Source organism: Geotrypetes seraphini, chromosome 6 (genome assembly GCF_902459505.1).
Source record: "Geotrypetes seraphini chromosome 6, aGeoSer1.1, whole genome shotgun sequence".
NCBI classification, from domain to species: domain Eukaryota; kingdom Metazoa; phylum Chordata; class Amphibia; order Gymnophiona; family Dermophiidae; genus Geotrypetes; species Geotrypetes seraphini.
Window position 1 is genome coordinate 25,061,542 of NC_047089.1, and position 27,529 is coordinate 25,089,070.

General features: G+C 44.0%; 1 protein-coding gene across 3 annotated transcripts in view; it reads right to left on the reverse strand.

Moving 5' to 3' along the window:
- Positions 1 to 1,320: 1,320 nt before the first annotated feature.
- CHORDC1 (cysteine and histidine rich domain containing 1) overlaps positions 1,321 to 27,529 on the reverse strand; it is a 60,963-nt gene continuing 34,754 nt past the window's right edge. For 2 of the 3 annotated variants that reach the window (XM_033948981.1, XM_033948982.1), the window contains exons 9-11: positions 19,714 to 19,833; positions 5,983 to 6,045; positions 1,321 to 2,061 (exon numbers count right to left, since the gene is read on the reverse strand). In XM_033948981.1, the coding sequence (XP_033804872.1) occupies positions 1,912 to 2,061; positions 5,983 to 6,045; positions 19,714 to 19,833 (333 nt within the window). In that variant the 3' untranslated portion in view covers positions 1,321 to 1,911. Of the gene's footprint in view, positions 2,062 to 5,982; positions 6,046 to 8,235; positions 8,303 to 19,713; positions 19,834 to 27,529 lie in introns of all 3 variants that reach the window. The other variant, XR_004539904.1, reaches the window with a different exon arrangement.

Below are 27,529 nucleotides of genomic sequence, written 5' to 3' on the forward strand. Positions count from 1 at the left end.
AAAAAGATATCTTCCTCCACCTCAGCACGGCCTGTAAGATATTTGAACGTCTCTATCATGTCTCCCCTCTCTCTGTGTTCCTCAAGAGAATATAACTGCAGCCTGCTTAGACGTTCTTCATATGGGAGATCCTTGAGTCCTGAGACCATCTTAGTGGCCATTCGCTAAACCGATTCCATTCTCTTCACAACTTTTTGATAATGTGGCCTCCAATACTGAACACAGTACTCCAGCATTATAACTTCAGGCTTTCGGCTGACAAAACTTCTTCGAATGCAACCCAGCATTTATCTAGTCTTGGTTGAAGCTTTCTCCACTTGATTGGTAGTCTTCATATCTTCACTAATGATTACACCCAGGTCCCTTTCTGCGACAGTTCTTGTTAAGGTTTCACCATTCAGGGTGTATGTTTTGCAGGGGTTAACGTTACCAAGGTGCATAACCTTACACTTTTTGGCGTTAAAACTCAGTTGCCAAGTATTTGATCATTTTTCCAGTAAAAGTAGGTCCTGCCTCATAGTGTTGGGTACGGTTGCGCTGTCCACTACGTTGCATAGCTTAGCGTCATCAGCAAATAATGTAATCTTACCTTGGGGCAGGTCTCGTACAAAGATATTAAATAGTATTGGACCCAAGACTGAGCCCTGCGGCACTCCACTGGTCACTTCCGACGTTCCTGAGGAAGTACTATTTACCACCACCCTCTGAAGTCTACCACTGAGCCAGTCTTTAACCCATGCAGTTAATGTTTCTCCTAGTCCCATTGTATTCATTTTGTTCAATAACCTACGGTGTGGGACACTATCAAAGGCTTTACTGAAGTCTAAATACACTATGTCCAGGAACTCTCCCCTATCTAGTTGTTTCGTTACCCAGTCAAAGACGCTTATCAGATTGGATTGACAAGACCTTCACTTCGTAAATCCATGCTGGTGGGGATCCCTCAGTCTCTCGTCATCCAGAATCATATCCAATCTGTTTTTAATCAACATCTCCATAAATTTACACACTATTGATGTGAGACTCACAGGTCTGTAATTTTCAGCCTTTGACCTGCATCTCTTTTTGTGGAGCGGAATGATGTTAGCAATTTTCCAGTCCAAGGGGACTTTTCCCTTGTTTAGGGACAGATTGAAAAGCGCAGCTAATTGTGTGAACTGCCCAGTCCTCAAAGGCCCAAAACTTTTGCTTCCCTGCATTTAAACAGTGTCTGGGGGTACTCTGCTGAATTTAGCAACCTCAGATCATTTTTTCCAAAGTTAGCTCTGCCTCAGATCTGAATAGTGAGAAAATGCTAAATGAAAACACACATACTGACAAGACATTTAACAAAACTTTATAGCTTTATTCCTGATTTCATTTTTTACATGGAATTATCACATATCACTATAACTATATGTAGTAAGACACACCTTCAACATTAACATCCCAGTGTGCCCATTGCCTACACTCAATTTTAAGTGCTCTGGTATTCCTAAAATAATGGGAATACATCAGAATAGAGAGAACAATGGGAATAATTACAGATATGTGGTGGATCAATCTAAATGTAACCATATCTTCTTTTGAATTTTCTTCTTGATATTTGGAAATATGGCACAAACAGGATGAATATTCAAATAAGACAACAAATAGTTTAAAACAATAGTGAAACAAAACAACTCTACATTAAGTTGCAATGTTTTACATGTAAGCATATTTAAATAAATAACCTTTTAAAAAAGTGGGTGGTGATGGAAATATCAAATATTTACTTAAGGTCCCTGAAAGAAAATGTCACCCTTCTATAGAATGCCAAACTTACGAGCATTCGATCCAAACAATTTCATGACACCACATCCTAAAGCTATCAAATCTTTACATCATGCTATCATTCATTACAAACCTATAAAAAATGTATCAATGGCTGCCTTAATCATTAACTGTAGCTTCCTTTAGCTCTAGTGCTGGTTTAGGCAATGGTAGCTCCAGTCTTGCCCATGACATGGGTTCAGCTTTCTTCATTGTGATCTCAATCTTGGTAGCAGTCATATTTACATAACTCTTTTTTACATCAATAACCTGAAAAAAAAATTAAAAAGGTAAGTCCAAAAGCTTTAGTGTGAATTCATCATATCAATACCAAAAGAAAAAAATGCAGAGTGCCAACAAAAAGGATAAATGATTATCTGTTTGGACAGGGTTACGTAGTAGGGCATTTCTATACATTTGTGGATCCACCCACCTGCCATCAGTCTACAAACATAAAAAGTTGAAGACAGTCATTCTACCAATAAGCACTCATCCAGCCAAGATCAACAAAGAGAAATCTATCCACATTATCACAAAGTATATCTGTTTAGCTAGTGATTCATACAATGAAAATTCTACAGAATGTAACCCGTTATCAAGATATTGAGGTAAAGAGAGAGAGAAAAAAAAGGACCACAGACTAGCATCTAAAGATCTGCAAGTGTCTCTTGCTGTGGCTGATGAGATGTTTCATGCCATTAGTCACCAAGAAAATAGTTACCCTTAAGCAGGTGTTTTGCAAGGATAGCAGGCTACAAAATCATCACACATGGGTGGATGTCATACGATGAAGCTCTACTTGGAAACTTGTCTCTAGCAGTGATGTACAGAGCTTTGGAGACAGCCCCTTTCTGCCTGCCATTACATGCTTAATAAAAATACAACTCTATGGGGAAGTGGAAGGGTTTGCATCCTTCCCTTCTCAGAGAATGTCTGCTACAGGTTAACTTTTTTCTCCAAGGACAAGCAGGATGCTAAGAGCTACAGGCTATCTAACAGAATAAAGAGTAAAAATAATATGTGGTGCCAACAGAGACACTTGCTTATTTTTTGATGCACCAAGCAACATATTTGTATGTATTTCTTTTGTTTTTACTATTTTTTAGGCTACCTTGAACAAAAAAATAGGCCAGGGGGAGAGGATAGAATTGGATTATAATCCCCCAACAGATTGAGAACTGTCAGACCAATCCTGCTGTCACATTGGGAGTCCTGTTCTAGGAAATGCTGTGAAACGTGAACAGATCCCCAATTTGCAGCTTTGCAAATCTCTTCTGTGGAGGCTGATCTCAAGTAGGCTAATGCTGCCTCCATAGCTGACATTATGAGCCATGACATAATCCCCTAGAGTTGAATCCTCTCTGGCTGGGCATCAGTAAGGAAATGCAGTTTGCCAGTCAACTGGAAAAGTATGTGCTTGCCAATGGCAGCTCTCATCATGCCAGAGTCAAATCACTGGGTGAACTTTCTATGGGCATTAGTCGACTCTAGATAGAAAGTTAATGCTCTCTTGCAATCCAAACATGCACTGCAATTTGGGTGCTGAGGTCTGAAAAAAATACCGGCAGGATGACAATGGTTAAGATGGAACTCCAACACTACATTTCAAAGGATCTTAGGAGATGTATAAAGAACTCTAAAATTTTGCTTAAGGTACAGCTCATCAGCTCTGGAAACTTAAAAGACCAAAAATAAAACTTGTCAGATAAGATACATCAGAGGACAGGTTTTGAGTGGCTCAAAGGGCACTTACATCAGCTAGGTTAAATACAATACTGAGGTTCCATAACCCAGCAGGAGGCTTGATGGGAGTGTATGCACAGTGGTTAGAGCTACAGCCTCAGCACTATGTTACTCCTTGTAACCCTGGGCAAGTCACTTAATCCCCCCCATTGCCCCAGGTACATTAGATAGATTGTGAGCCTGCCAGGACAGACAGGGAAAAATGATTATAATGTAAACCACTTAGGCTATAAGTGGTATACAAATACTAAAAATAAATAAACTTCTAACAGAAGCAGAAGCATACCCACTATAAAGCATGCAGAGATTGGCGCATCCTGTAGAATGTAAACAAAAGTTTTTTGTTTTTAATGGACTCGATAGGTGGTTTTCAAGCAGTTTGTGTGGGGCAGAAGATCTAGAACCTTTCCCTCACACCAGATAGCAAACCTCTTACTTTTAAGACTAATGGCCTTCTTGTGGAATCCCTCCTGAAGCCAAGGGAATTTATGGTCCTGAATCTTCTGGGCAACATTCAAGTCAAAATTACCTCTTCAAGCTATAAGGCTAGGGACTGGGCTGGGATGTATCATTGTTTCCCAATAATGTTCTGACATTTTCCAGCTTCCATAGTGAGAGCATGGGGGGGGGGGGGGCAGGGAATAAAAATAGAGAGAGATCTCTAGAGATATTCCTATCAAGTTCTAATCATTCTGGATAACAGTTCTTCATTCTACCATCTTAAAATGCTGATGAGATTATAAAATACCCTTTCAGTTTTTGATTTTAAATTAGCGGTTCAAGTGCTAATACTTAGTAGATTAAGACTTTAGTAACATGCTGTAAATTAAGAATTGGAAAAATGAAACAGAGCACTTCAGATAATTCAGCTGCACAAATTATTTTGCAAGGGAGTTGTTGGTTTGATCACATTTTATCAAAATTGTACCAACTTCATTGGTTGCCAGCAGCTTTTCGGATACAATTCAGAGTTCTTGTACTGCTTTCCCAGTGCTTTTTTATGTCAGCGCCTGCCTGTCTTCAGTCTACAGTTCAGCTATATGAGCCAGTTCAAGAATTAAGACCTGCATTAAACCAGCAAGCGGTAGATACCAGATCTTTGTAAGGTCCACTACGCTGATATTATCTCGTGTCTTTTCTATAGTGGGTTCACAGCTGAGGAATAGTCTGCCGGGGTATATTCACCTTTGCACCTTGCTACAACAATTTAAAAATGTTTTAAAAACTTATTTGAAGATGCATTTTCATTTATGTGAGAACTGTTATTGTCATTTATGTGCTGGGGTTATATCGGTCTCCTCTTAATGTAGTTGTAACGGTTGGTAAGGATGTGGGGAATTTGTTGATTTTTATTGTGTATGTTTCATTGTAAGCCGCTTTGGCTTCAAGCAACATATAAGTACTGTAAATAAATAAGTTCTTCAACTGGTCCAGGAGCTAGCCTCAGAATACCATCTGTTCACTTTGAGAGGCACCTCAATCCCAAGATTCCCGTCCTGAGGAAAGTGACTCAGATCTGTCCAAGTATTTCCTATACAAGTATTCTTTCTTCTAGTTGAAGTTTTTCTCCACAGAATCATATTAGCTCTAGAACTTGCATTCCAATGAAAATTCTGCACGGCGTCCTTAAGGGGTGATCACAGGGACTATTTATGTCTCTCTCCATCCAACAGTTAGCAGACACCCCCTATATGTTCTGGACTGAGTTGGTGAGGACACTAAGGAAACTTGCACAATTCTTCTAAAATGACACTTCGATAATGCACATCCTGTCGAATCCGTAGAAAAGGACAAACAGTTCCATGGGATAGCAGCAGGCAGAAATGGCACACATGCACAGCGAGTCTACTGGAAAGCTTCTAGAAACTCCAAGAAAGAGTAGAATTTCCTCTGCTGGGTTCCTTTGGTGATGTCACCCATGTTGTGAGGACTTGCAATCCATGGAGAAAAAAAAGAACCTGGTAAGTTGCAGGCCAACAGCAGCCCTTTATTTGTAGCCCTTTATTTGTGTAATAAAAACATTCTTCTGTAGCAATATCTGGATATTTTGTTCTGCTCAGCATACATGTGTGGCTGGTGAACCTGTGTCTTCAAACAATTCATGCATACATGGGACTATAACAAAGGGATATTTCAAAGGCAGGTGGAGGCAGTCAGAAACCTGTGATAATATTTAGTAGACCAAAAGAAATCTAAGACAGAATATTTTTGATTTGTACTGTATTAAAATTGAGAAACAAAGGAAAGAAAACCAAATAACATCTCAAGATGCAAAGCTTTTTAACAATTTCCTGGAGCTGTTTCCATGCGACTACTGTTTTTAAACACTGTCCTTAAAGAGCTGATGGATGTTTAGATGGGCCTTAATTCTGACTTCAAACATGAAATAATTGTGTTCAGTACAAGGATGATTTTTGAGACAAAGATTTGAAACATTAATACACTTACCCCCCACAAATTTACTTTTTGGTGAAATTCCTTTTCTCCCTCAAACACAATATGGATACTGAGCTGGAACAAAAATTAGAACTTTTACTAAAATGCTACAATATCTGTAGTTAAAAACAGCAATCAAATATACAAAAATATCGGGCATATAGATTTAAGATATATTGCTTCAGTCTGGTAACATTTATATTTTAGTGTAAATTCTTAAACAGTTACCCTTAATAGACAATTTGATTACCACAACATGTCAATTTCAGTTAACATGATTAGTTTATAAAACTAAGACCTAGATTGTTAAAAAAAAACAGCATTAAAAGATGACGGGCTGCTATTGCAGCTGTTCTGGTAGCGAATTTAAAAAAGTGAGTCATTCTCCCCAAAATGCTCATGTAAATGAGGTTGGCGGAGAGTAGCAAAGACTCGCTAAATTTGCATGTGCCCATTGCTGGTGATAGCGATCGGCAAATGCACAGAAAAAACAAAAAAACAACACCACAACAGTGGAAGATATGTTCAATCTCTCCTGCTGCCAACTAACACCCCCCCTCTCTGCAGCGGGAGAGATGCACACTCTCTCCTGCTGGAAAGCAAACCTTCCCCCCTTGCAGCGGGAGAGATGCTAACTCTCTCCTACTGACAAGCGACGCCTCCCCCCAGCAGCAGATGCTCATTTTCTCCTGCTGCATCACAACCCCCCCCCCCCCCGAGCCCTCTCACCTGTACCTTTAATTAGATGGCTGATTAGAGGGATGCCTACTAGAGAATAACACGGTGACGCCGTTCCCATCCCATCTTCATGTCATTTTTTAAAGAGAGAGGGAAGAATCAGAGTATGAATGGCCACAACCACTGACCCACAAGCTTTGCTTTGAAGAATGCTGGTGTAGAAGGACTGAGGTTGAAATAGACACTAGAAAATGACATGGGATTATTTCCCGGGTTATCCGCGGGGACGGGAACGGTGATGAATTTTGTCACTGTGTCATTCTCTAATGCCTACTCCCTCCAACCAGCTGGCCCGCCTCTTCAAAATTGGGCCTTCCCCTCTTTGGTGCACCCTGGGATGCACCAGGTAAGGGCCTTATACAACGTGGGCCAATCAGAGTCTCAGGCCCCTCCCCAGATGTACCGGGAAGGGGCCTAAGGTTCTACTTGGCCTGGATGCCCCATAGGTGAGGCCTTAGGCATCTGGGCCAATCAGAGCCTTAGGCCCTTTCCCGGTGCATCTGGGGAAAGCTTGAGGCTCCAATTGGCCCAGGTTGTATAAGGCCCGTCCACATGGGCCAATCAGAGCCCAAGGATACACCAGAGAGGGGACGGTCCATTTTAGAAGAGGTGGGCCAGCTGGCCAGAGGGAGTAGGCATCCTGCCGGTTAGCCATCTAATTAAAGGTATGGGGGAGAGGGGTCGGAGGCAAGTGGGGTGTTGTGATGCAGCAGGAGAGAATGGGCATCTCTCCCGCTGCTGGGGGGGGGGGGGGTTGCTTGGCAATGGGAGTGGAAATCTCTCCTGCTGCAAGGGGAGGGGGGGGTGTCGCTTGGCAGTGGGAGAAAGTAGGCATCTCTCCCACTGCTAAGGGGAGTGCTGTGTGGCAGCAAGAGAATGGGCATCTCTCCTGCTGTTGAGGGGGCTGCTTCTCAAAACGACTTTTCTAGCAGTCTCCAACACTGCAATGCTGGGGTTTTAAGCAGTGCTGTCAATGTACCAGCACTCCTGGACCAGTCGCTGATTTTTGTCGCCAAAAGCCGATGCTGCTCTTGGAGAATGGTTCAGCGATTTTATAGAATCCACTGGAGTGCTCATTTTAATGTTGAAAAGCCCATTTGCATGTCAGTGTTGAAGACTGCTAGAAACCTCGCTAAAAACAGAGATAAGAAGTTTTAATAATTTGCCGCAAAAATGCGTGCAGGCTAAACCGTTGGAAAAAGTTTAGCGACAGCGTTAAAAAACTTTTGAGAATCTGGGCCTGACATTTATATAAGGAAAAACTTAATGATGTAATCCACATAGATATGTGAACTATAAAATTTAAAAATAATTAAATAAAATAAATCCAAGAAGGATTCCAATCTACTCTACGAGAAACCACAATACACTTATCTGGAACAGAGTTGCAATATTCAGAGGGTAATTGTCCACATTGCTGCAAAGTCTGTGGTTACTGTTGACCCATGTGATCTTTAAACCAATTTTAATGCTTTCAATTTGAAAATTCCCAATACAAAAAGTATCCTTAGATAAATTTGCACCTACTTTTACTGTAGATACAGTGACTTTCAAGTCTTTACACCCTTGTACATTTTTCATGTTCTTCTGCAGTCTAAAAATATAATTTAAAATGCATTAAAGTAGCATTTTATTCCACCGACCTACACAACATCACTATACACTTTCAACATGAAAAACAGAACAGTTCAACTGACCTGTGGTAGCTTTCTGGATATTATTGGAATATGGTGTACGAAGGAGGTGCTGAAAAGTTCTCAGCCCAACCAACTTCCTAAATTCTGAGCGTTATTTTGCCACTGTAGCTAAAAAGAGTGTTATTTTATTTTGCAAAGTGTCAATTTGTAGAATCGTAATGCTATGCTTTGACATTGTTTTCAAATCACTGATTGAACCATGTCAACGAAAAGTGTGGAATTTTCAAATGTGGAACTGTAAGCCATCATGACGTTCCTAACCCTGCAGAAAAAAAAAAAAAAACTCCAAAGGAAATCCATGAATGTATGATGCAAACATTGAGTAACAAATGTCCATCATACTCCACAGTAAAAAAGTGGTATGCAATCTTTCAGTGTGGAGATTGAGACCAAAGATGCAACAAGGTCTGGGAGGCCTCAAACAGTGTTAACGGAAATTATTGACCATGTGCATAACCTGATTTTGGCAGATCGGCAAATGTCAGCTAAACCAATTGCTGAGACACTACAGATATCCAGGAAACATGTTGGATGTATAATCCACGAGCAGCTGGGTATGCAGAAGCTGTCAGCCAAGTGGGTGCCCAAATGTTTGAATGCTGACGAGAAGCAATGTCAAGTGGACACTTCTTCCAAGTTTATTTTGCAGCATTTTTAGTGAGCTGGTGCTAACTTTTTGGAACTATTTACTGTTGATGAAACATGGTTACATCACTATGATCCCGAGACAAAACAGTCCATGCAATGGCAGCACTTAGGTTCTCCAAGGTCAAGGAAATTTGAGACCCAAAATTCAGCAGGAAAGGTCATGGTCACCGTGTTTTGGGATCAGGAAGGTGCTGTATGACCGACTATCTTCCAAGGGGCCAAACAGTTAATGCAGAATAGTACTGTAACTTGCTGTGCCAATTAAAGGAGACATTGAGAAAAAAAAAAAAAAAGAGGGAAGTTGCGGAAAGGAATTCTCTTTTTGCAAGACAATGCACCTGTCCACAAGGCTGGCAAATTGCCGGATTATTTTGACACAGTTGCGGTTTCAGTGCATAGACCATCTACCCTACTCACCAGATCTTGCTCCATCTGACTATTTTCTGTTTCCAAACTTTTAAAAGAGTTTGAAAGGGTGACAATTTTCAAGTGATTCAGAGGTGGTTGCAAAGCAGAGCAGTATTCAGAGATCAGAGTATTTTTTGGAAGGGTTACAGAAACTTCAGACACAATATGCAAAGTGTGTGTTAAACTTAGGAGTGAATATGTGGAATAACTTGATTTCATGGCTCCATGTCATTCCCTTCTTGGTTGGGCTGAAAAATTTTCAGTACCGCCTCGCAGAGCAAGAACAGCTTCAAGATTTCTCCTCTAGAAATCTGGGGTCTTAAGACTCCCCTATGGCCTTTATCAGTTTCTAAACACCACAAAGGAGTCCATTGAAGGAGACCCACAAAAGCAGCTCTTCACAGTTGACTTTCCCAAACTGTGTTTTCGGCATGCTCTGGATTTGATGTTTTGTCATTTTCAGTGAAATATAGCTTAACAGTGCCCTTGATACGCCAAACACAGTACTGTGTCAAGTGCGTGATTAATATTCTAATTCCAGAGTGCTTTGCAAAAACATTCTTTGCACATCCCTACCTACATAGTCCTTTATGGAGCCAGTTTAATTACTGAATTACTTCCAAACCTTTTTCCCTAAGACTGCAAGGTGATAACTGAAATGCCACTGCATCTGGGGCGATCCACAGGCTCAGACATCAAGTCTTCCTTGGTATTCCAGTAGCCTATCTTATTCTGTGGGCAGGCCAAAACAAGCTATTCTTCAAACTGGTTCTAAAATAACCTAGAAGAAAAACAGTGGGAAAAAGGAGATTGTGGAGGGAGAGGGATATCTATCCATATACCTAACTAATACCTTCCTTAAATCAGAGGGCCCCAGCTCTGAAGTAGCTTTGGAAGACAATGGCTCTAGTCCTACTGGGCAGGAGCCCACTGCTCCAAGAGGGGTATCTGTCTTCCTCCCTCTTTCTGTCTGGCTCAACCTAATCAGCCAGAATTTGGCATTGCTGCTAGTCTACGATCTGTGGGAGATTGCATAGGACCTTATACAGGGTGACCTAATCAACCAGTTGTTTGATGTCTTTAATTGCTGGCAGGATAGCATAAACCTAGGCATCTAGATTGTTCAGCAGTACCAAAGAAAACATTAAGTGGAAACAGTCTGATGCTTTCAAAACATTGTCATGATTGGGTCATCCCTTAAGTTAGTTAAATGCCTAGGGCTTAATATTTTGAAAGAACTACAGATGTATGAAGCTGAGAATGGGTTAAACCATTGCTCAATTTCAAGACTACTTCCTAAACATGGCCTGATATGGTGGGTGGAAAGCGATACTATAATATATGATGTGATGCTTACTGTTTGCAAAGAAGCACCTGGACACTAAATGTAGAGAGGTGTTTTTGTAGATTAAGGAAATCCATTAATCTCAATACAAATATACACTGCACATCACCCTAACATCTTTCTTATAGTAAAGCTTTATGCTAGCAGCATGGTTGTAGGGATGCTTTGCAGTAGATTAAGGGAAAAATGTATGGCACAATGTACATGGCATTTCTTGAAGGATAGATTGTTCTAGTCTGCCACAGACTAGAGAAGATTCATCTTGGAACAAGACAATTACACAAAGCACAAAAGCAAAACTATAGTAGCCCAGCAAGAAAAGGAACATTCCAGGATAGCCTATCACAGCCCACACCTGAATACAACTGAACATCTGTGGCAAGAATTAATATCATTTATTTTCTGATTTATAAACCTAAATGTCTAGGCTTCTTAATAGGATATGCCCAAAATCTAAAGTTCAACTTGAAGTCCACAAACAATCCCCATCCTACCTGAAAGAGCTTGATCTATTCTACCAAAAATGGGCAAGGACCATATCATCTCAATGTGATAAACTGGCAAACATTTAATGTAACTTGTGGATGTTAAGAATAAGTAGTCTTTTGCAACAATTACTTTTTGATTTTTTTCTATAAATTGTCCTTTAAATTTTGGACTGCAGCATATGTTGAGTAAATCTGTGAAACAAACTATTGAAAACTTTTTTTTAGTCAACAGAATATGATAAATGTACCAGGGTGTGACTATATACCTTTCAGTTGGAAAATATGCCACGCAGGAATAATTTAGAAAACACAGTTTGGACCTCTCCCTAAGCCTGACCCACTAAACAGTGACAAAAAAATATGTACACCATACATATTTTTATCCATACAGAGGGTAGGCAAATTTTCCTAATACAGTATAATCTCGATATAACGGACTTCAAGGGACCTGGAAAAACGGTCCATTATATCCAGAGTTGCATTTTTTAAAAACTTTATTTAGGTCAACTTGAAACAACGTTCAATCAATGAACAAGTCACTGCACAACCATATCAGCAACATCAAGAACAAAACTCAGCAAAACATTGGTATGGCACGAAATGATTGCAAAACCAGAACACTAAAAGATGATCCAGCAGGGGAGAACACTTCAAAAGAAGCGGTGCCAATGGCTCACCGAGACCAGCAGCAGTATCGGGAGCCCCTCTCCAGCAGGGCACCTGATAACAGTTACACCCCTTCCCCGATCCAGCAGGGGAGAATACTTTAAATATATATTTTTTATTTCTCTTGATACTTATTTTTTATCTCTATTTTTTATTTATTTAACTTATTTATTTTTAATTCTATCTTTAAATTTATTTATTCATTACTTGGTGAAATATTCATTTCTATCTCTATATCTATCTCTGTCTTTATATTTTATCTTTATTTTTCATAAATTGTCTCTTCAGGTACTTTAGTTAGATTGTGAGCCTTTGGGACAGTTAGGGAATTTCCAAGTACCTATCTTATTTATTGTATTTTTTAATGCATTCATTTTTGTAAACCGCTTAGAAACCTCAAGGTTATTAGCGGTATATAAAAATTAAATTAAATTAAAATTAAATCTAAAGAATTATGTCATACTGTACTGGAAAGAAAAATACTGTCATTTTCTTCTGGGCTGCATTTTAATACTATAACACCGGCATGCCACGCGCCATGTAGGCGGAGCCTGCATGTCCATTATAGCCAAAGAAAATTACAGCTAAAAGTGGCTCTCGGGACCAAAATAGTTGTCCGTTATATCTGAAAGTCCGTTATATGCGAGTCCGCTATATCCGATGATTTTCTGTATGCTTATAATGGCGCTTGGCCAGGACCAGCGGACCTCGTCCGTTATAGGCGAGGTTCCGTTATAAGCAAGTACGTTATAACGAGATTATACTGTAATCATTTACATAGATTAAATGGATTTTAATTTCTGAATATTTTCATAGTGCTTATTTACATTCAAATAAGTAGTGAAAGAATAAATGGATATACTCATATAGCTAACTTGAAAGATGGAAGCTAAAGTTATTGTTCAACTTAAGATGAATTAGTACACTACTAGATTTAAAGCACAGATAGCACAGTTACTTACCGTAACAGGTGTTATCCAGGGACAGCAGGCAGCTATTCTCACATGTGGGTGACGTCACTAACGGAGCCCATATGCGGACGCCTCACAAGCAGACTTGCTTGAAGAAACTCGAAGTTTTAGTCACCCACACCGCGCATGCGCGAGTACCTTCCCGCCCATCAAAGGGCGCTTCTCCTCAGTTCAGATAGCTAGCAGAGAAGCCAACCAGAGGAGGTGGGTGGGTTGTGAGAATAGCTGCCTGCTATCCCTGGATAACACCTGTTACGGTAAGTAACTGTGCTTTATCCCAGGACAAGCAGGCAGGTATTCTCACATGTGGGTGACCTCCAAGCTAACCAGAATGGGATGGTGGGAGTGTTGGCAATTTAGGAGAATAAATTTTGTAATACTGTTTGGCCAAATTGTCCATCCCGTCTGGAGAAAGTATCCAGACAATAGTGAGAAGTGAAGGTATGAACTGAAGACCAAGTAGCAGCCTTACCAATTTCCTCAATAGATGTAGATCTGAGGAAAGCTACTGAAGCTGCCATTGCTCTGACTTTATGGGCTGTGACTTTACTGTGAAGGGGTAATCCAGCCTGGGCATAGCAGAAAGAGATACTAGCCGCCATCCAGTTGGAGATGGTACGCTTAGAAATAGGATGACCCAACTTATTTGGATCGAAGGAAACAAAAAGTTGAGGAGCAGTTCTGTGTGGTTTGGTGTGTTTCAAGTAGAAGGCCAAAGCACATTTACAGTCCAGAGTATGAATGAGGTTTTGGAAAAAACATTGGAAGTACGATGGATTGGTTGAGATGAAATTCCGAGACCACTTTAGGGAGGAATTTAGGATGAGTACGAAGAACCACCTTGTCATGATGGAACACAGTGAATGGTGGGTCAGTAACTAAAGCTTGCAGCTCACTGACTCGTTGAGCAGAAGTGAGAGCAATGAGAAACACCACTTTCCAAGTGAGATACTTCAGATGAGCCTTATCAATTGGTTCAAATGGAGGCTTCATGAGTTGAGAAAGGACAACATTGAGATCCCAAACCACAGGAGGCAGTTTGAGAGGAGGTTTGACATTGCAAAGGCCTTTCATGAATCTGGAAACCACCGGATGAGAAGAGAAGGGTTTCCCTTCAATAGGCTGATGGAAAACCGCAATTGCACTGAGATGGACTCGTATAGATGTAGAATTGAGGCCAGAATTGGATAAGTGCAAAAGATAGTCCAAAACAGAAGATAAGGAGGAATGCTGAGGCTCCTTATGATGAGAAAAACACCATGTAGAAAATCTAGTCCATTTTTAGTGATAGCATTGTCTAGTTGTAAGCTTTCTAGACACTTCTAAAACATCTCTTACAGATTGAGAAAACTGAAGAGGGGTTATGTTGAGAGGTACCAGGCTGTCAGGTGTAGAGACTGCAGGTTGGGATGAAGCAGAGATCCTTGACTCTGTGTAAGCAGAGAAGGAAAAACTGGTAGAAGGTATGGCTCCCTGCTGCTGAGTTGAAATAGAAGGGAGTACCAGGGTTGTCTCAGCCACCGAGGAGCAATTAGAATCATGGTGGCATAATCGTTCTTCAATTTGACCAGTCTTGAGAATGAGAGGGAATGGAGGAAATGCGTAGAGGAAAAGATTTGTCCATTCCAGAAGAAAAGCCTTGAGGCGGAGAGGAGAATATATCCTGGAGCAGAACTGAGGCAGCTTGTGGTTGTGGGGAGCTGCAAAGAGGTCTATCTGTGGCGTTCCCCACTCTGAAAAAATGTGACGAAGAGGCGAGGAATGGAGAGTCCATTTGTGAGGTTGCAGTAGATGACTCAAGTTGTCCGCCAAGCAATTCTTCGCCCCTTGAATGTAGACAGCTTTGAGGAAGGTGTTGTGGCGGATTGCCCAGTCCCAAATCTCCAGAGCTTCTTGACAAAGGGAGGCAGACCCTGTCCCTCCTTGTTTGTTGACATAGTACATGGCAACTTGGTTGTCCGTCCAAATGAGGACTACTGTGTCGTGAAGCAGATGTTGAAAAGCATGGAGAGCTTTGAGGATCGCTCTGTTCCAACTGACTGATATGACACTGACGATCTGTACTGGTCCAGAGGCCTTGAATACGGAGACCATCGAGATGAGGGCCCAAGCGTAGGTCGAAGAGTCTGTCGTGAGGACCTTCTGATGAGGGGGCATTTGAAAAAGAAAGCCTCTGGAAAGATTGGAAGAGAGCATTCACCAACGGAGAGATTTCTTCAAGGAAGGAATGACTGAAATGTGGCGAGAAGGAGGGTCGCAAACTTGTGTCCATTGAGATGCCAGGGTCCACTGAGGAATTTTGAGGTGAAGTCTGGCAAAAGGAGTCACGTGTACTGTGGAGCCAATGTGACCCAGAAGTACCATCATATGTCTCGCTGAGATGGAAGAGCGGGAAGACACTGTATGACAGAGTTGAAGAAGAGCTTCCAGACGTTGTGTCCAGAACAGCTCCAATGAATTATAGATTCTGTGAGGGGTAAAGTTGAGATTTGGGAAGTTAATTTCGAATCCCAAACTTTGTAGGAACCAGGTAGTCCGTTGGGTCGGTAGAATAACCCCTTGAGATGTGGAATCTTTGATGAGCCAGTCATCGAGGTAGAGAAATACCTGAAGACCATGATTCCTTAGAGCTGCTGCTACCACTACCAGGCACTTGGTGAACACTCTGGGAGATGAGGCCAGGCCGAAGGGTAGTACTCTGTATTGATAATGCAGATTCCCCACCCGAAATCTGAGGTATTGACGGGAGGCCGGATGAATAGGGATATGAGTGTAGGCCTCCTTGAGATCCAGAGAGCATAACCAGTCGTTCTGCTCAAGAAGGGGATAAAGAGATGCCAGGGACAACATTCAAAACTTTTCTTTGACTAGAAATTTGTTGAGAGCCCTGAGATCCAGAATGGGCCGCAGATCGCCCGTCTTCTTCGGAACAAGGAAGTAACGGGAGTAAAACCCCCTGTTCTGCTGTTCCAAGGGAACTGGTTTGATGGCATGGAGAGAAAGCAGAGCTTGAGCTTCCTAAAGAAGAAGGGCGGTCTGGGATGGAATGGAAGGATACTCTCTTGGAGGAAGCTCTGGTTGAACCTGAGTGAAATGAAGAGAGTATCCTTCTCTGATGATGGTAAGCACCCAGAGGTCGGATGTAATTATCGTCCATCGGTTGTAAAAATGATGGAGATGACCTCCTATAGGGGGAAAAGGAGACAGAGACAAAACGGTGGAGGTTATGCTCTGTTGTAAACAGACAAAAAGGCTGAGAAGCCTTAGGTGCAGCAGAAGGTTGGGGTTTCTGTTGCTTCTGAGGTTGCTGTTTTTTCAGAGGAGGGCGAGTATAAGGAGCCAGCTTCGGAGCAAAACGCCTTTGATAGATAAGAGCAGGGCGTGCAGGCTTGGCAGGAGCTGGCTTTGGCTTAGGTCTGACCATAGAAGTAAATGATTTCTCATGGTCAGATAATTTCTTGGTGGCTGCCTCGATGTATTCATCAAAGAGGTCGTTACCCTCACAAGGAATGTTAGCCATGCGGTCTTGAAGGTTAGAGTCCTTGTCAATGGTACGAAGCCAGGCAAGACGACGCATAGCTACAGAGCAAGCAGCTGCTCGGGCAGATAACTCAAAGGCATCATAAGATGATTGGAGGAGATGCAGACGTAATTGAGAGAAAGAAGCAATAACTTCTTGAAACTCAAAATGCATTTGGTTATCCAAATAAGTCAAAAACTTTGGTAGAAGAGAAAGAAGAAATTCAAAGTAAATGATGAAATAAAAATTATAATTGAGGACTTTAGAGGTCATCATAGAATATTGATAAATGTGACAGCCGAATTTGTCCATAGTTTTCCCCTCCCTTCCAGGAGGAACTGTGGCATAAACCTTGGAAGGATGAGATCTTTTCAAGGAGGACTCAACAAGTAGGGATTGATGAGATAACTGTGAGTTGTCAAACCCTTTGCGATGCACAGTTTTATACCTAGAGTCCAATTTTCCTGGAACAGCTGGTATGGAAAAAGGTGTTTCCATGCATCGACCAAAAGTCTGATTCAAAAGCTTATGAAGTGGAAGCTTAAGAAACTCTGCCGGAGATTGAGGAAGATGCATGACTTCTAGATACTCCTTAAAATACTTGGAGCCAGTATCCAATTGAATATCCAAGTCTACAGCCATCTGTCGCAGGAAAGAAGAGAAAGATAGCTGATCTGCCAATGCTTTGCCTTGAGAAGAACTCGAGGACGTCGAGGAAGCCTGTGTCGAAGAAAATGCTTCATCAGGGAAGAAGGCATCAAAGGAACCTGGTGACTTGGACGAAGCAATCGAGACCGGAACATCCTTGAGGTCTGGCATCAGAGACCTCGAACGAGGAGTCGGTGGTCTGGTCGAGGTTGGAGTAGATCGAGGCTTCGAGGAAGATAGTCTGTCGTGAAAACTATTTCTTGAAGGATGCCTCAAGGACGGCCTCGAATGTCGGCGAGAACTGTGTCTGGAACCAGATCTCGAGGAGCAAGGAGATTTCGCCTCGGAGACATGGGTAGCCGATGCCGATGTATGAATAGGACTAGAGGCTGTAGATCGAAGCTCCAGAGGCTTGGTGGAGGAACCTCAATGCACTCTCAAAGACTCTGCTCCTTATTTAGAGTGTGAGGATTCTCGTCGAGGCACTCGCAAAGAATCTGCTCCTTGCTTTTCGTGCTTGGATGCCAGACCAGACACTCGCAGAGACTCTGCTCCCTGCAAAGAGTGTATAAGTTCAGACTGGGGCAAAGGAAGCAGCTCGACCTCGCGGGAGGCTGCTGAATGCCCAGGCTGGATGAGAGGAAGCAGTTTGGGTCCCATGTTAGTAAGGAACTGAATAAACTGCTTCTCTAACATGGTCTGGAAAGAAGCCGGCAAGGATGGATCCGCGTATGAAACCGGACCACCTACTTTGGCTGGAGGTTCCTTCGAGGTTGTGTAAGTGTGCTTCGACTTGGGAGTCTTAGACACTTTAATCACCACTGGCGGAACCGACTGCTGAGCTATCTGACTTGAGGAAACAGGGGAAGATAACAGCAGATGACGTCGAAGCAAGAGCTGCTGCAAACGATGAAGGTCTGATGAGGCTCGGGGTGGAAGCAGTAGGTGCCGAAGGAGCCTCGGTGGAAGTCGAGGCCGAAGACGCCTTCGAAGTCGAGGGATCAGAAGGAGACTCCATCTCGAAAAGCTTGTCCACCAGAATGCAACGACGCTTAAAAGCACGAGGCTGAAGTGTTTGGCAAGGCAGGCACGACCTAGGATGATGTTTCGGCCCAAGGAACTTGAGGCAGTGTCCATGAGGGTCCGTAAGAGAGATCGCACGCTGACACTTGCTACACCTCTTGAAGCCCGTAGCAGGCCGGGACATAGATGGAAAAATAGCCACCACAAAGTTGAAGCCCTTGGGCTGCGGCCGAGTGGCCTGTCCCGGAAAAGAACGGAGGAAGAAAAAAATATATATTTTTTTCACTAAAACAAAAGAAATAAAATAAAACAGCGATTCGTGAAGAAAAAAACCCACAAACCGCGGTTGTAGAGAAGGCACAAAGTGAATGAAGTTAAACGCAGAGAGTCAAAGATGGACTTCTCAGCTCCGCAGAAAACTGAGAACTGAGGAGACGCACCCTGTGCTAGGCGGGAAGGCACTCGCGCATGCGCGGTGACTCAAAACTTTGAGTTTCTTCAAGCAAGTCTGCTTGTGAGGCGTCCGCATCTGGGCACCGTCAGTGACGTCATCCACATGTGAGAATACCTGCCTGCTTGTCCTGGGATAAAACATGATTACCTCGATAATCTTTCTAGTAACAGGGCATTCGAGTCCTAACAAGTGGGTTAACTTCCCCTAACCGTGAGCTGTGCAGAAGAAATCATCTACAATTTCTTCAGCTCCGCCTCCTTCCTCAGTGGGCTATATACTGCATCTCTTCAGTTAGTACCAGAACAGCCAATAACCACTATAATAGGAGATTTGACAAGACACTTCTGTTCTGCTCTGTAACAAGTTATAATGAGCAATGTTAACGGAAACATATCATGTAAAACAAAAGTGGAACAACCAAGCCACCTCCAGGATGCTGCAATCTTCAGGTAGAGTCAGGCCGAAGATGGACTGAGACCTCAGAACACGGATCTGCGCGCAGCAATAGGGAGAGAATGCAGCCAACACCCGCTAAAGCCCTCCAGGACCACCACAGAGCCAAACAATCTGATTAATCAAGAGATGAGCTTGGATCCCATGGGAACAGTCCCACAATCTTAAGATGAACATGTTCCCCAGAGATCAGAACCTAGTATAAATGTTCTGCACATATGTAAGTATCTTCATCTATATGCAGCATTCTCCCTCATCTCCTTATTACGCTAAAAATCTATAGCAACTCTCAGGGAAGTGGGAGAGATTGTTAGAAACAAAACAAAAAGCAAAACATACGTGTTGCTCACCTCTGTCCACAAGCAGGATCGTTCAGGATAAACAAAGTGACTCAAGGTTAGGGCTTTTCACATGTAAGTATTGTGTCATATATAGGAACATCCACAATGAAAAATGTCAACAGCTGATACATCTCACAACTGGCTAGTCCAGCTTCAAAGGCACTCTGTTTTATTGAGTCTTGGTCCAAGCAGTAATGCAGTGACGGGTGACAGGCACACAAGGGGTGTGATGTTAACTCAGTTCTCCTTGTCAATGAAAATTATGACCATTGTAGGCTTTTAACAAAATATGTAGAAAAGCAGTTTAGAAATAAGCTGATTACGTTATCATCATCATACTCACTATTGTGCTATTTGCATCCACGAAACTGAGTTCTGGAACAGAATTTTTGGCATAAATTGAGATAGTTATGCCACCTCCTGTTTGATGCCAATCATGCCTGCATGGGATAACCTTATTCTCCTGCAATTCATTAGAATTAGAGATATTGTTTGGTATACCAAAAATATTACCACTATGATGCAAATACATATAAAGTGCAATCACTTCTGTACAGCAGAGCAAATGGGACTAAAATTTTTCACTTTTTGGAAAGGAGCCTTATAAGAAATCAAATGAAAATTAAAAGAATAATTAAAAGATGTATCTGTATTGAATCATCTCATAACAGTACTAAAAATGCAAAAAACTGGAGTAAGAGTCCTCAAGAATTCATTTATCCTGAGATTTGAATTATGTCTTATGAGGAATTTCAGCCACTGGGTGAAACATGTCAGGTGAAGAGAGTCCTAAGAGTGGCCTAAGACTCAGAATAGCTAGATCCCTAAGGCTACTTCCATAGGAGGGGCCTTAGGGATCTGGCCAGTCAGTTATGCCACTCCCAGTGCATCCCAGAATGCACTGGGAAGGAGGCCTAAGACTCTGGATGGCCCAGGTGCCTAAAGCACTGGGAAGGGGGAAGGACCACCATTCAGAAGAAGCGGGCCTGCCAGCCAGAAGTGGGCATCCCTCCAGCTGGCCTTCAAGAAAAAGGTATGGCAGTGGGCTTTGGGAGGGGGGGTTTCCGGCAGAAGAGATTGGACATACCTCCCTGCTGGGGATGTTAAGGGGAAGTGCCGGCCAGAGGGAGTGGGCATCCCTCTTGCTGCGGGCAGTGGAGGGGGGGAAGGTTCAGGAGTTCCCTGCTGCGGGCCACTCAGCAGATCACAGGAGGGAAATTCCCCCACTCCCCCATCAGTTGAGCGGCAGGGACTCCCCAAAGCCATGATTCTGTAACAGGCACCCTAAAATGATTGACAAGCTATCAGCAGCCGCTTTTAAGGTGGCTACCGACTTGGATGCCCGTTACAGAATTCAGCCCTAAATGTATAAATAAACTACACCTACACAAGAGAAGACGACCTCACAGCCAATAAGGGAGAAAAAGCAGGAAGGGACAACTCAGACACAGGAGGGGACGACCACACAGCAAACAAAGGTGATAACACAGGAGCAGTAAAGGATACCGTAATTGAAACTACAGGGAAGGCCAAGAGTAGAAGGTCCAAAAAGGTAACACGAAGGGAACTTAGATGTATGTATACGAATGCTAGAAGTCTGGGTAACAAAATGGGGGAACTAGAGACAATAGCAAGACATGACATATTGGATATCATTGGCATAACAGAAACATGGTGGAATGAAGAAAACAAATGGGACACAGTACTACAGGGATACAAACTGTATAGAAGAGATCGAGTAGGGCAGAAAGGTGGAGGTATTGCTCTATATGTTAAGGAGGGAATAGATTCTGTTGAAATGGTTACAACAGAAATGAAAGAGAAGCTTGAATCACTCTGGATCAAAATTCCTGGTCAATATGGCGCAGATACGAAAATTGGCCTTTACTATCGTCCACCAGGACAGGCGGAGGAAACTGACTCAGAAATGATGGAGGAAATCAAACAAGAATGCAAGACAGGCAATGTAATTATATTGGGAGACTTCAATTTCCCAGGGATAGACTGGAAACTAGCAACCTCCAACTGCGGCAAGGAAGCCAAGTTCCTGGAGGTGCTAGGGGATTGCTTCCTGGAACAAATGGTAAAAGAGCCGACAAGAGGCAACGCCACCTTGGACTTGGTCCTAAATGGCCTCACGGGACCGATAACAGAAGTGGAAGTCATAGTTCCACTGGGAACGAGTGATCACAATGTAATCAACTTTAAACTTGACATCGGGAAAGGGAAACATGCCAAAACCTTAACCACCACCTTGAACTTTAAAAAGGGTAAATACGATAGCATGAGAGCCATGGTAGAAAAACGACTCGAGAAGATGGTGGACAAACTTGAAACGGTTGATCAGGCATGGACCCTACTGAAAAATACTATCACAGAAGCACAAGATCTCTACATTCCGAGGATTTCCAAAGATCGGAGAACAAAGAGCAAAAGAGAACCGGCATGGCTTACCATACAGGTGAAGGAAGCCATAAAAGAAAAGAAGGACTCTTTCAAAAAATGGAAATGCATAAAGACAACCGAAGCCTGGAACAAACATAAAGATGATCAGAAGAAATGTCACAAGGCGGTGAGGGATGCAAAACAGGAATATGAGGAAAAAATAGCCCAGGAGGCCAAAAACTTCAAGCCCTTCTTTAGATACGTGAAAGGGAAAAAACCTGCAAAAGAGGCAGTGGGACCCCTGGACGACCAGGGAAGAAAAGGGTACATCAAGGAAGATAAACAAATCGCAGACAAACTAAATTCCTTCTTTGCGTCCGTCTTTACGAAGGAGGACACCTCAACAATACCTGAAGCGGAGAAAGTGTTTGCAGGAGAAATAGAAGACAGCCTCACCACAGTTGAAGTGGACTTAGACCAGATATACTATCAGATCGACAAACTTAAAAGTGACAAATCCCCTGGACCGGATGGGATTCATCCGAGAGTCTTAAAGGAATTGAAGTTTGAAATCGGAGAGTTATTGCAAAAACTTGCAAACCTGACAATCAGAACTGGACAGATACCGGACGACTGGAGGATAGCGAACGTCACCCCAATTTTCAAAAAAGGATCGAGAGGGGAACCGGGCAACTATAGACCTGTTAGTCTTACGTCTGTCCCTGGCAAGATGGTTGAAGCACTGATCAAAGATAGCATAGTCCGGCACTTGGACGCATACGACTTGATGAAACCCAGTCAACATGGATTCAGGAAAGGGAAATCATGTTTGACTAATTTACTCCAATTTTTCGAGACCGTGAACGAGCAAATTGATAGTGGGAAGCCGGTGGACATAATATACTTGGACTTCCAGAAAGCGTTCGACAAAGTTCCACACGAAAGACTTCTCAGGAAACTACAAAGTCATGGCATAGAGGGGGATATACAAAGATGGATAGGCAAATGGCTGGAAAACCGAAAGCAGAGAGTGGGCATAAATGGGAAGTTCTCCGACTGGGAGAAAGTGACTAGTGGTGTACCCCAGGGCTCGGTACTTGGGCCGATCCTTTTTAATATTTATATCAATGACCTGGAGGAAGGAACATCCAGTGAGATCATCAAGTTTGCAGACGATACAAAACTATGCCGGGAAATCAGATCGCAGGAGGATCGAGAGAAACTCCAGAGCGACTTGTGTCGGTTAGAAACATGGGCGGAGAAATGGCAGATGAAGTTCAATGTGGAGAAATGCAAGGTAATGCATTTAGGCAATAAAAATAAGGAATACGAGTATACAATGTCAGGTGCAACTCTGGGGAAGAGTGAACAAGAAAAGGACCTGGGTGTACTGATAGATAGGACCCTGAAGCCGTCGGCACAATGCGCGGCAGCGGCAAAGAAGGCAAATAGAATGTTGGGCATGATAAAGAAAGGAATCTCGAGTAGATCGGAGAAAGTTATAATGCCGCTTTATAGGGCAATGGTCAGACCACACTTGGAATACTGTGTCCAACATTGGTCCCCCTACCTAAAGAAGGATATAAAGCTGCTGGAGAGGGTGCAGAGACGAGCAACAAAACTGGTGAAGGGTATGGAGAAACTGGAATACGAGGACAGACTTATAACACTAGGATTGTTCTCCCTTGAGAAAAGGAGACTGCGTGGGGATATGATCGAGACCTTCAAAATACTGAAAGGAATCGACAAAATAGAGCAGAGAAGATTATTTACATTGTCCAATTTGACACGGACTAGAGGACATGTAATGAAGCTGAGGGGGGACAGGTTCAGGACTAATGTCAGGAAGTTCTGCTTTACTCAGAGAGTGGTTGACACCTGGAATGCTCTCCCAGAGGAGATTATGACAGAATCGACCATCCTAGGCTTCAAGAGAAAACTAGATGCATATCTCCTTAAGAGAGGCATATAAGGATTTGATGGACTATAAATTACGCCAGGTGTACACCTGGCAGGGCCTCCGCGTGTGCGGATCGCCGGACTTGATGGACCGAAGGTCTGATCCGGAGAAGGCAGTTCTTATGTTCTTACTAGAAATTATAAAATAATTACAAAATAAAGGTACATCTTCTCTGAATTAGCAGAAAGTTAAGTTCACCTATAGCAGGTGTTCTCCAAGGACAGCAGGACACATTCCATGTAAGTGATGTCATCCAATGCAGCCCAGCAAAGATGCGATCCTCAGTGTTCTATCTTATAGCATCATGCACCTTCCTGCATGCAAGCACCACACAGACCAAGGCAATCTAATACTATAGTTAAGAGAATGTGACTCCTAGAGGCAATGTGTGGATGAATTAATTTTGCCTTCTCCGGGGACAAACAGGACAATTCATAGGAATTTCTAGCTACTATGCTTCCTGAAACAAAAAAAGGTAAAATTATGGTCATACCTGTTAATTTTCTTTCCTTTAGAAGCAGCAGATGAATCCAGAGACTAGTGGGTATAGCTCACATCGACCAGCAGGTGGAGATAGAGAACTGATTAACAGTTGGCCTTAAAGGCTGGTGTTCCTTCAGTTAATTCAGTTATGCACTTTGCCCAAGCATCCCGAAAGGAGAATGAGCAGCCACAAACTCCATTCCAGTAAAAACTTTGTCTTTCTCTTCTGCATACCATTGATATTTTTCTCTTTTTTTTTTTTTTTTTTCAATTGAAATTTTTTCTTTTTTTTTTTTTTTTTTTTCAGTCATGAAATACTACACTTACCAACCATAGCCCCAGGTAACCTAATGACCTAAACACCCTACACACAGCCCGTGCACTTGGGGAGGGGCTCTGGATTCATCTGCTGCTTCTAAAGGAAAGAAAATTAACAGGTATGACCATAATTTTACCTTCCATAGCAAAGCAGCAGATGAATCCAGAGACTAGTGGGATGTAGCAAAGCAAACTCAAACTGGGTGGGACGCCAATGCCGCCTCTGCCAGCACTGCTGCGCCAAAACTCGCCTCTGAACGGGCCGCTACATCTAACCGATAATGCTTTGAAAAAGTATTCCCTGACGACCAAGTGGCCGCCCGGCAAATCTCCTCTAATGACATCCCCCCGGACTCCGCCCAAGATGTAGCCAAAGCCCGAGTGGAATGAGCATGAAGATGCTCCGGTACCTTCTTCCCTGACAACACATACGCCGAAGCAATAGCGTCCTTGACCCAACGCGCAATGGACGCTTTAGACGCCGCCATCCCTTTGTTTTTCCCCGCAAACGCGATAAAGAGATGGTCCGACCGGCGAAAATCATTCGTCACTTCCAAATAATGGAGAAGCATACGGCGCACATCCAGTAGCCGTACCGACAAAAAACGCTTCCCCCAATCATCCTTCCTGAAGGATGGCAGGAACAAACTCTGGTTCACATGAAAGGACGAAACAACCTTAGGCAGGAAGGACGGCACCGTCCGCACCGTCACCCCAGTCTCCGAGAAACGCAAAAAGGGTTCCCTGCAAGAAAGTGCTTGCAGCTCCGATACTCGCCTTGCTGAAGCCATCGCCACTAAAAAAACTGTCTTTAGTGTGACATCTTTCAACGTGGCCGCTGACAGGGGCTCAAAAGGTGCCCCCTGCAATTTCCCAAGGACGAGCTTAAGGTTCCAAGTTGGACAAATTCGCTTAACCGGCGGCCTGATACGTTGAACCCCCTTGAGGAAACGCACCACGTCCGGCTGTGATGCGAGAGCCGAGCGAGCCACCCGGCCCCTGTAACAGGCAATGGCCGATACTTGAACCTTTAAAGAGTTATATGCTAACCCTTTCTCTACGCCCTCCTGCAGGAACGCAAGAATAGCCGGCAGAGAAGCATGGAAAGGCGCAACTCCGTGTCTTCCGCACCATGCCTCAAAGATTCTCCAGACCCTCGCATAGGAGGCTGACGTTGAAATCCTCTTAGCCTTAAGCAGGGTTGAAATCACCTGTTCTGAATAGCCCTTCTTCTTCAGCCTTGCCCTTTCAATAGCCAGGCCGTAAGACCAAAGCGGCCCGGATCGTCCATTAATATTGGACCCTGAGTTAGCAAGTCCGGAGTTACCTGGAACGCTACCTGCTCGCCTACCGACAGCAGCATCAGATCTGCGTACCACGGCCGCCGTGGCCAATCCGGAGCTACCAGGATTACTCTGCCTCGAAAGCGAGAGATGCGTTGCAACACCCGCCCTATCATGGGCCAAGGTGGGAATACATAAAGAAGGGAGTTCGGAGGCCACGGGAGAGCTAATGCGTCCACCCCCTCCGATCCCTGATCCTTGCGTCGGCTGAAGAACCGAGGCACCTTCGCATTGCGGGAAGAGGCCATGAGATCCATCTCTGGCAACCCCCAACGACGGACTAGCAGGCCGAACGCTCGACCCGACAACTCCCATTCCCCCGGATCGAGAAGAGTTCTGCTGAGGAAGTCCGCCTGCACGTTTTCGTGCCCTGCAATGTGTGCCGCCGATAGAAGCGGAACATGCATCTCTGCCCATCGAAACAAATGACTTGCCTCCTCGGCTAACTGCATGCTCCGGGTCCCCCCTTGCCGATTGACATACGCGACCGCCGTGACACTGTCCGACAAGATCCTGGTCGGTCTGTCGTGAACTCGGGCCTGAAACGCCCGCAGCGCTAACCTGATCGCTCTTAACTCCAGCAAGTTTATGGGCCATTGAGCCTCCTGGGAAGACCAAATTCCCTGCACTGACGTCTGCATGCAGTGGGCTCCCCAGCCCTGCAGGCTGGCATCCGTTGTCACTACCACCCAATCCGGTGTGGCCAACGGCATGCCCCTCCAAAGATGCAAGTCCTGGAGCCACCAGCGCATGCTGTGAGCTGCTCGAGGACTCCACTGGAGACGGACATTGTAGTTCAGAGAAGCTGGAGACCAGCGAGAGAGCAGAGACTGCTGTAAGGGCCTCATGTGGCTCCGGGCCCAGGGAACCACCTCCAGAGTCGCCACCATGGAGCCCAGCACCTGTACATAATCCCAAACGCGAGGTCTGGGTGACCCGAGCAGGAGTCGAATTTGAGCCTGCAATTTCTCCCCCCGATCTCGGGGTAGAAACACCTTCCCCAGAGCCGTATCGAACCTTACCCCCAGATGCACCAAAGACTGCGAAGGGGCCAAAACACTCTTGGGAAAGTTGACAATCCACCCCAACGACTGAAGGAGAGCGATCACTCTCTGCGTCACCGCCCGACTCTCCTGCCGGGAAGAGGCGCGTATCAACCAATCGTCCAAGTAAGGGTGTACCCGAATCCCTTCCTTGCGTAGAAAAGCGGCTACCACCACCATGACCTTGGAAAATGTGCGGGGGGCCGTCGCCAGGCCAAAGGGCATAGCCCGAAACTGAAAATGTTGGCCCAGAATCGCAAACCGCAGATACCGCTGGTGCGGAGGCCATATCGGAATATGGAGGTACGCCTCCTTGAGATCGAGAGACGTGAGGAACTCTCCTGGTCTCACTGCCGCAATCACCGAGCGCACCGTTTCCATTCGGAAATGGCGCACGCTGAGGAATCTGTTGACCCCTTTGAGATCCAGTACTGGTCTGAAGGACCCCCCCTTCCTGGGTACAATGAAGTACAGGGAATAGAAACCGCGGCCTACCTCTTCTGGGGGCACCGGTACCACCGCCCCCAGATCGAGCAGCCCCTGCAGTGTCCTGCGGACCTCTGCTCCCTTGGCCGCACCACGGCACGGGGACACCAAGAAAGAATCTACGACGGGAGCGGCGAATTC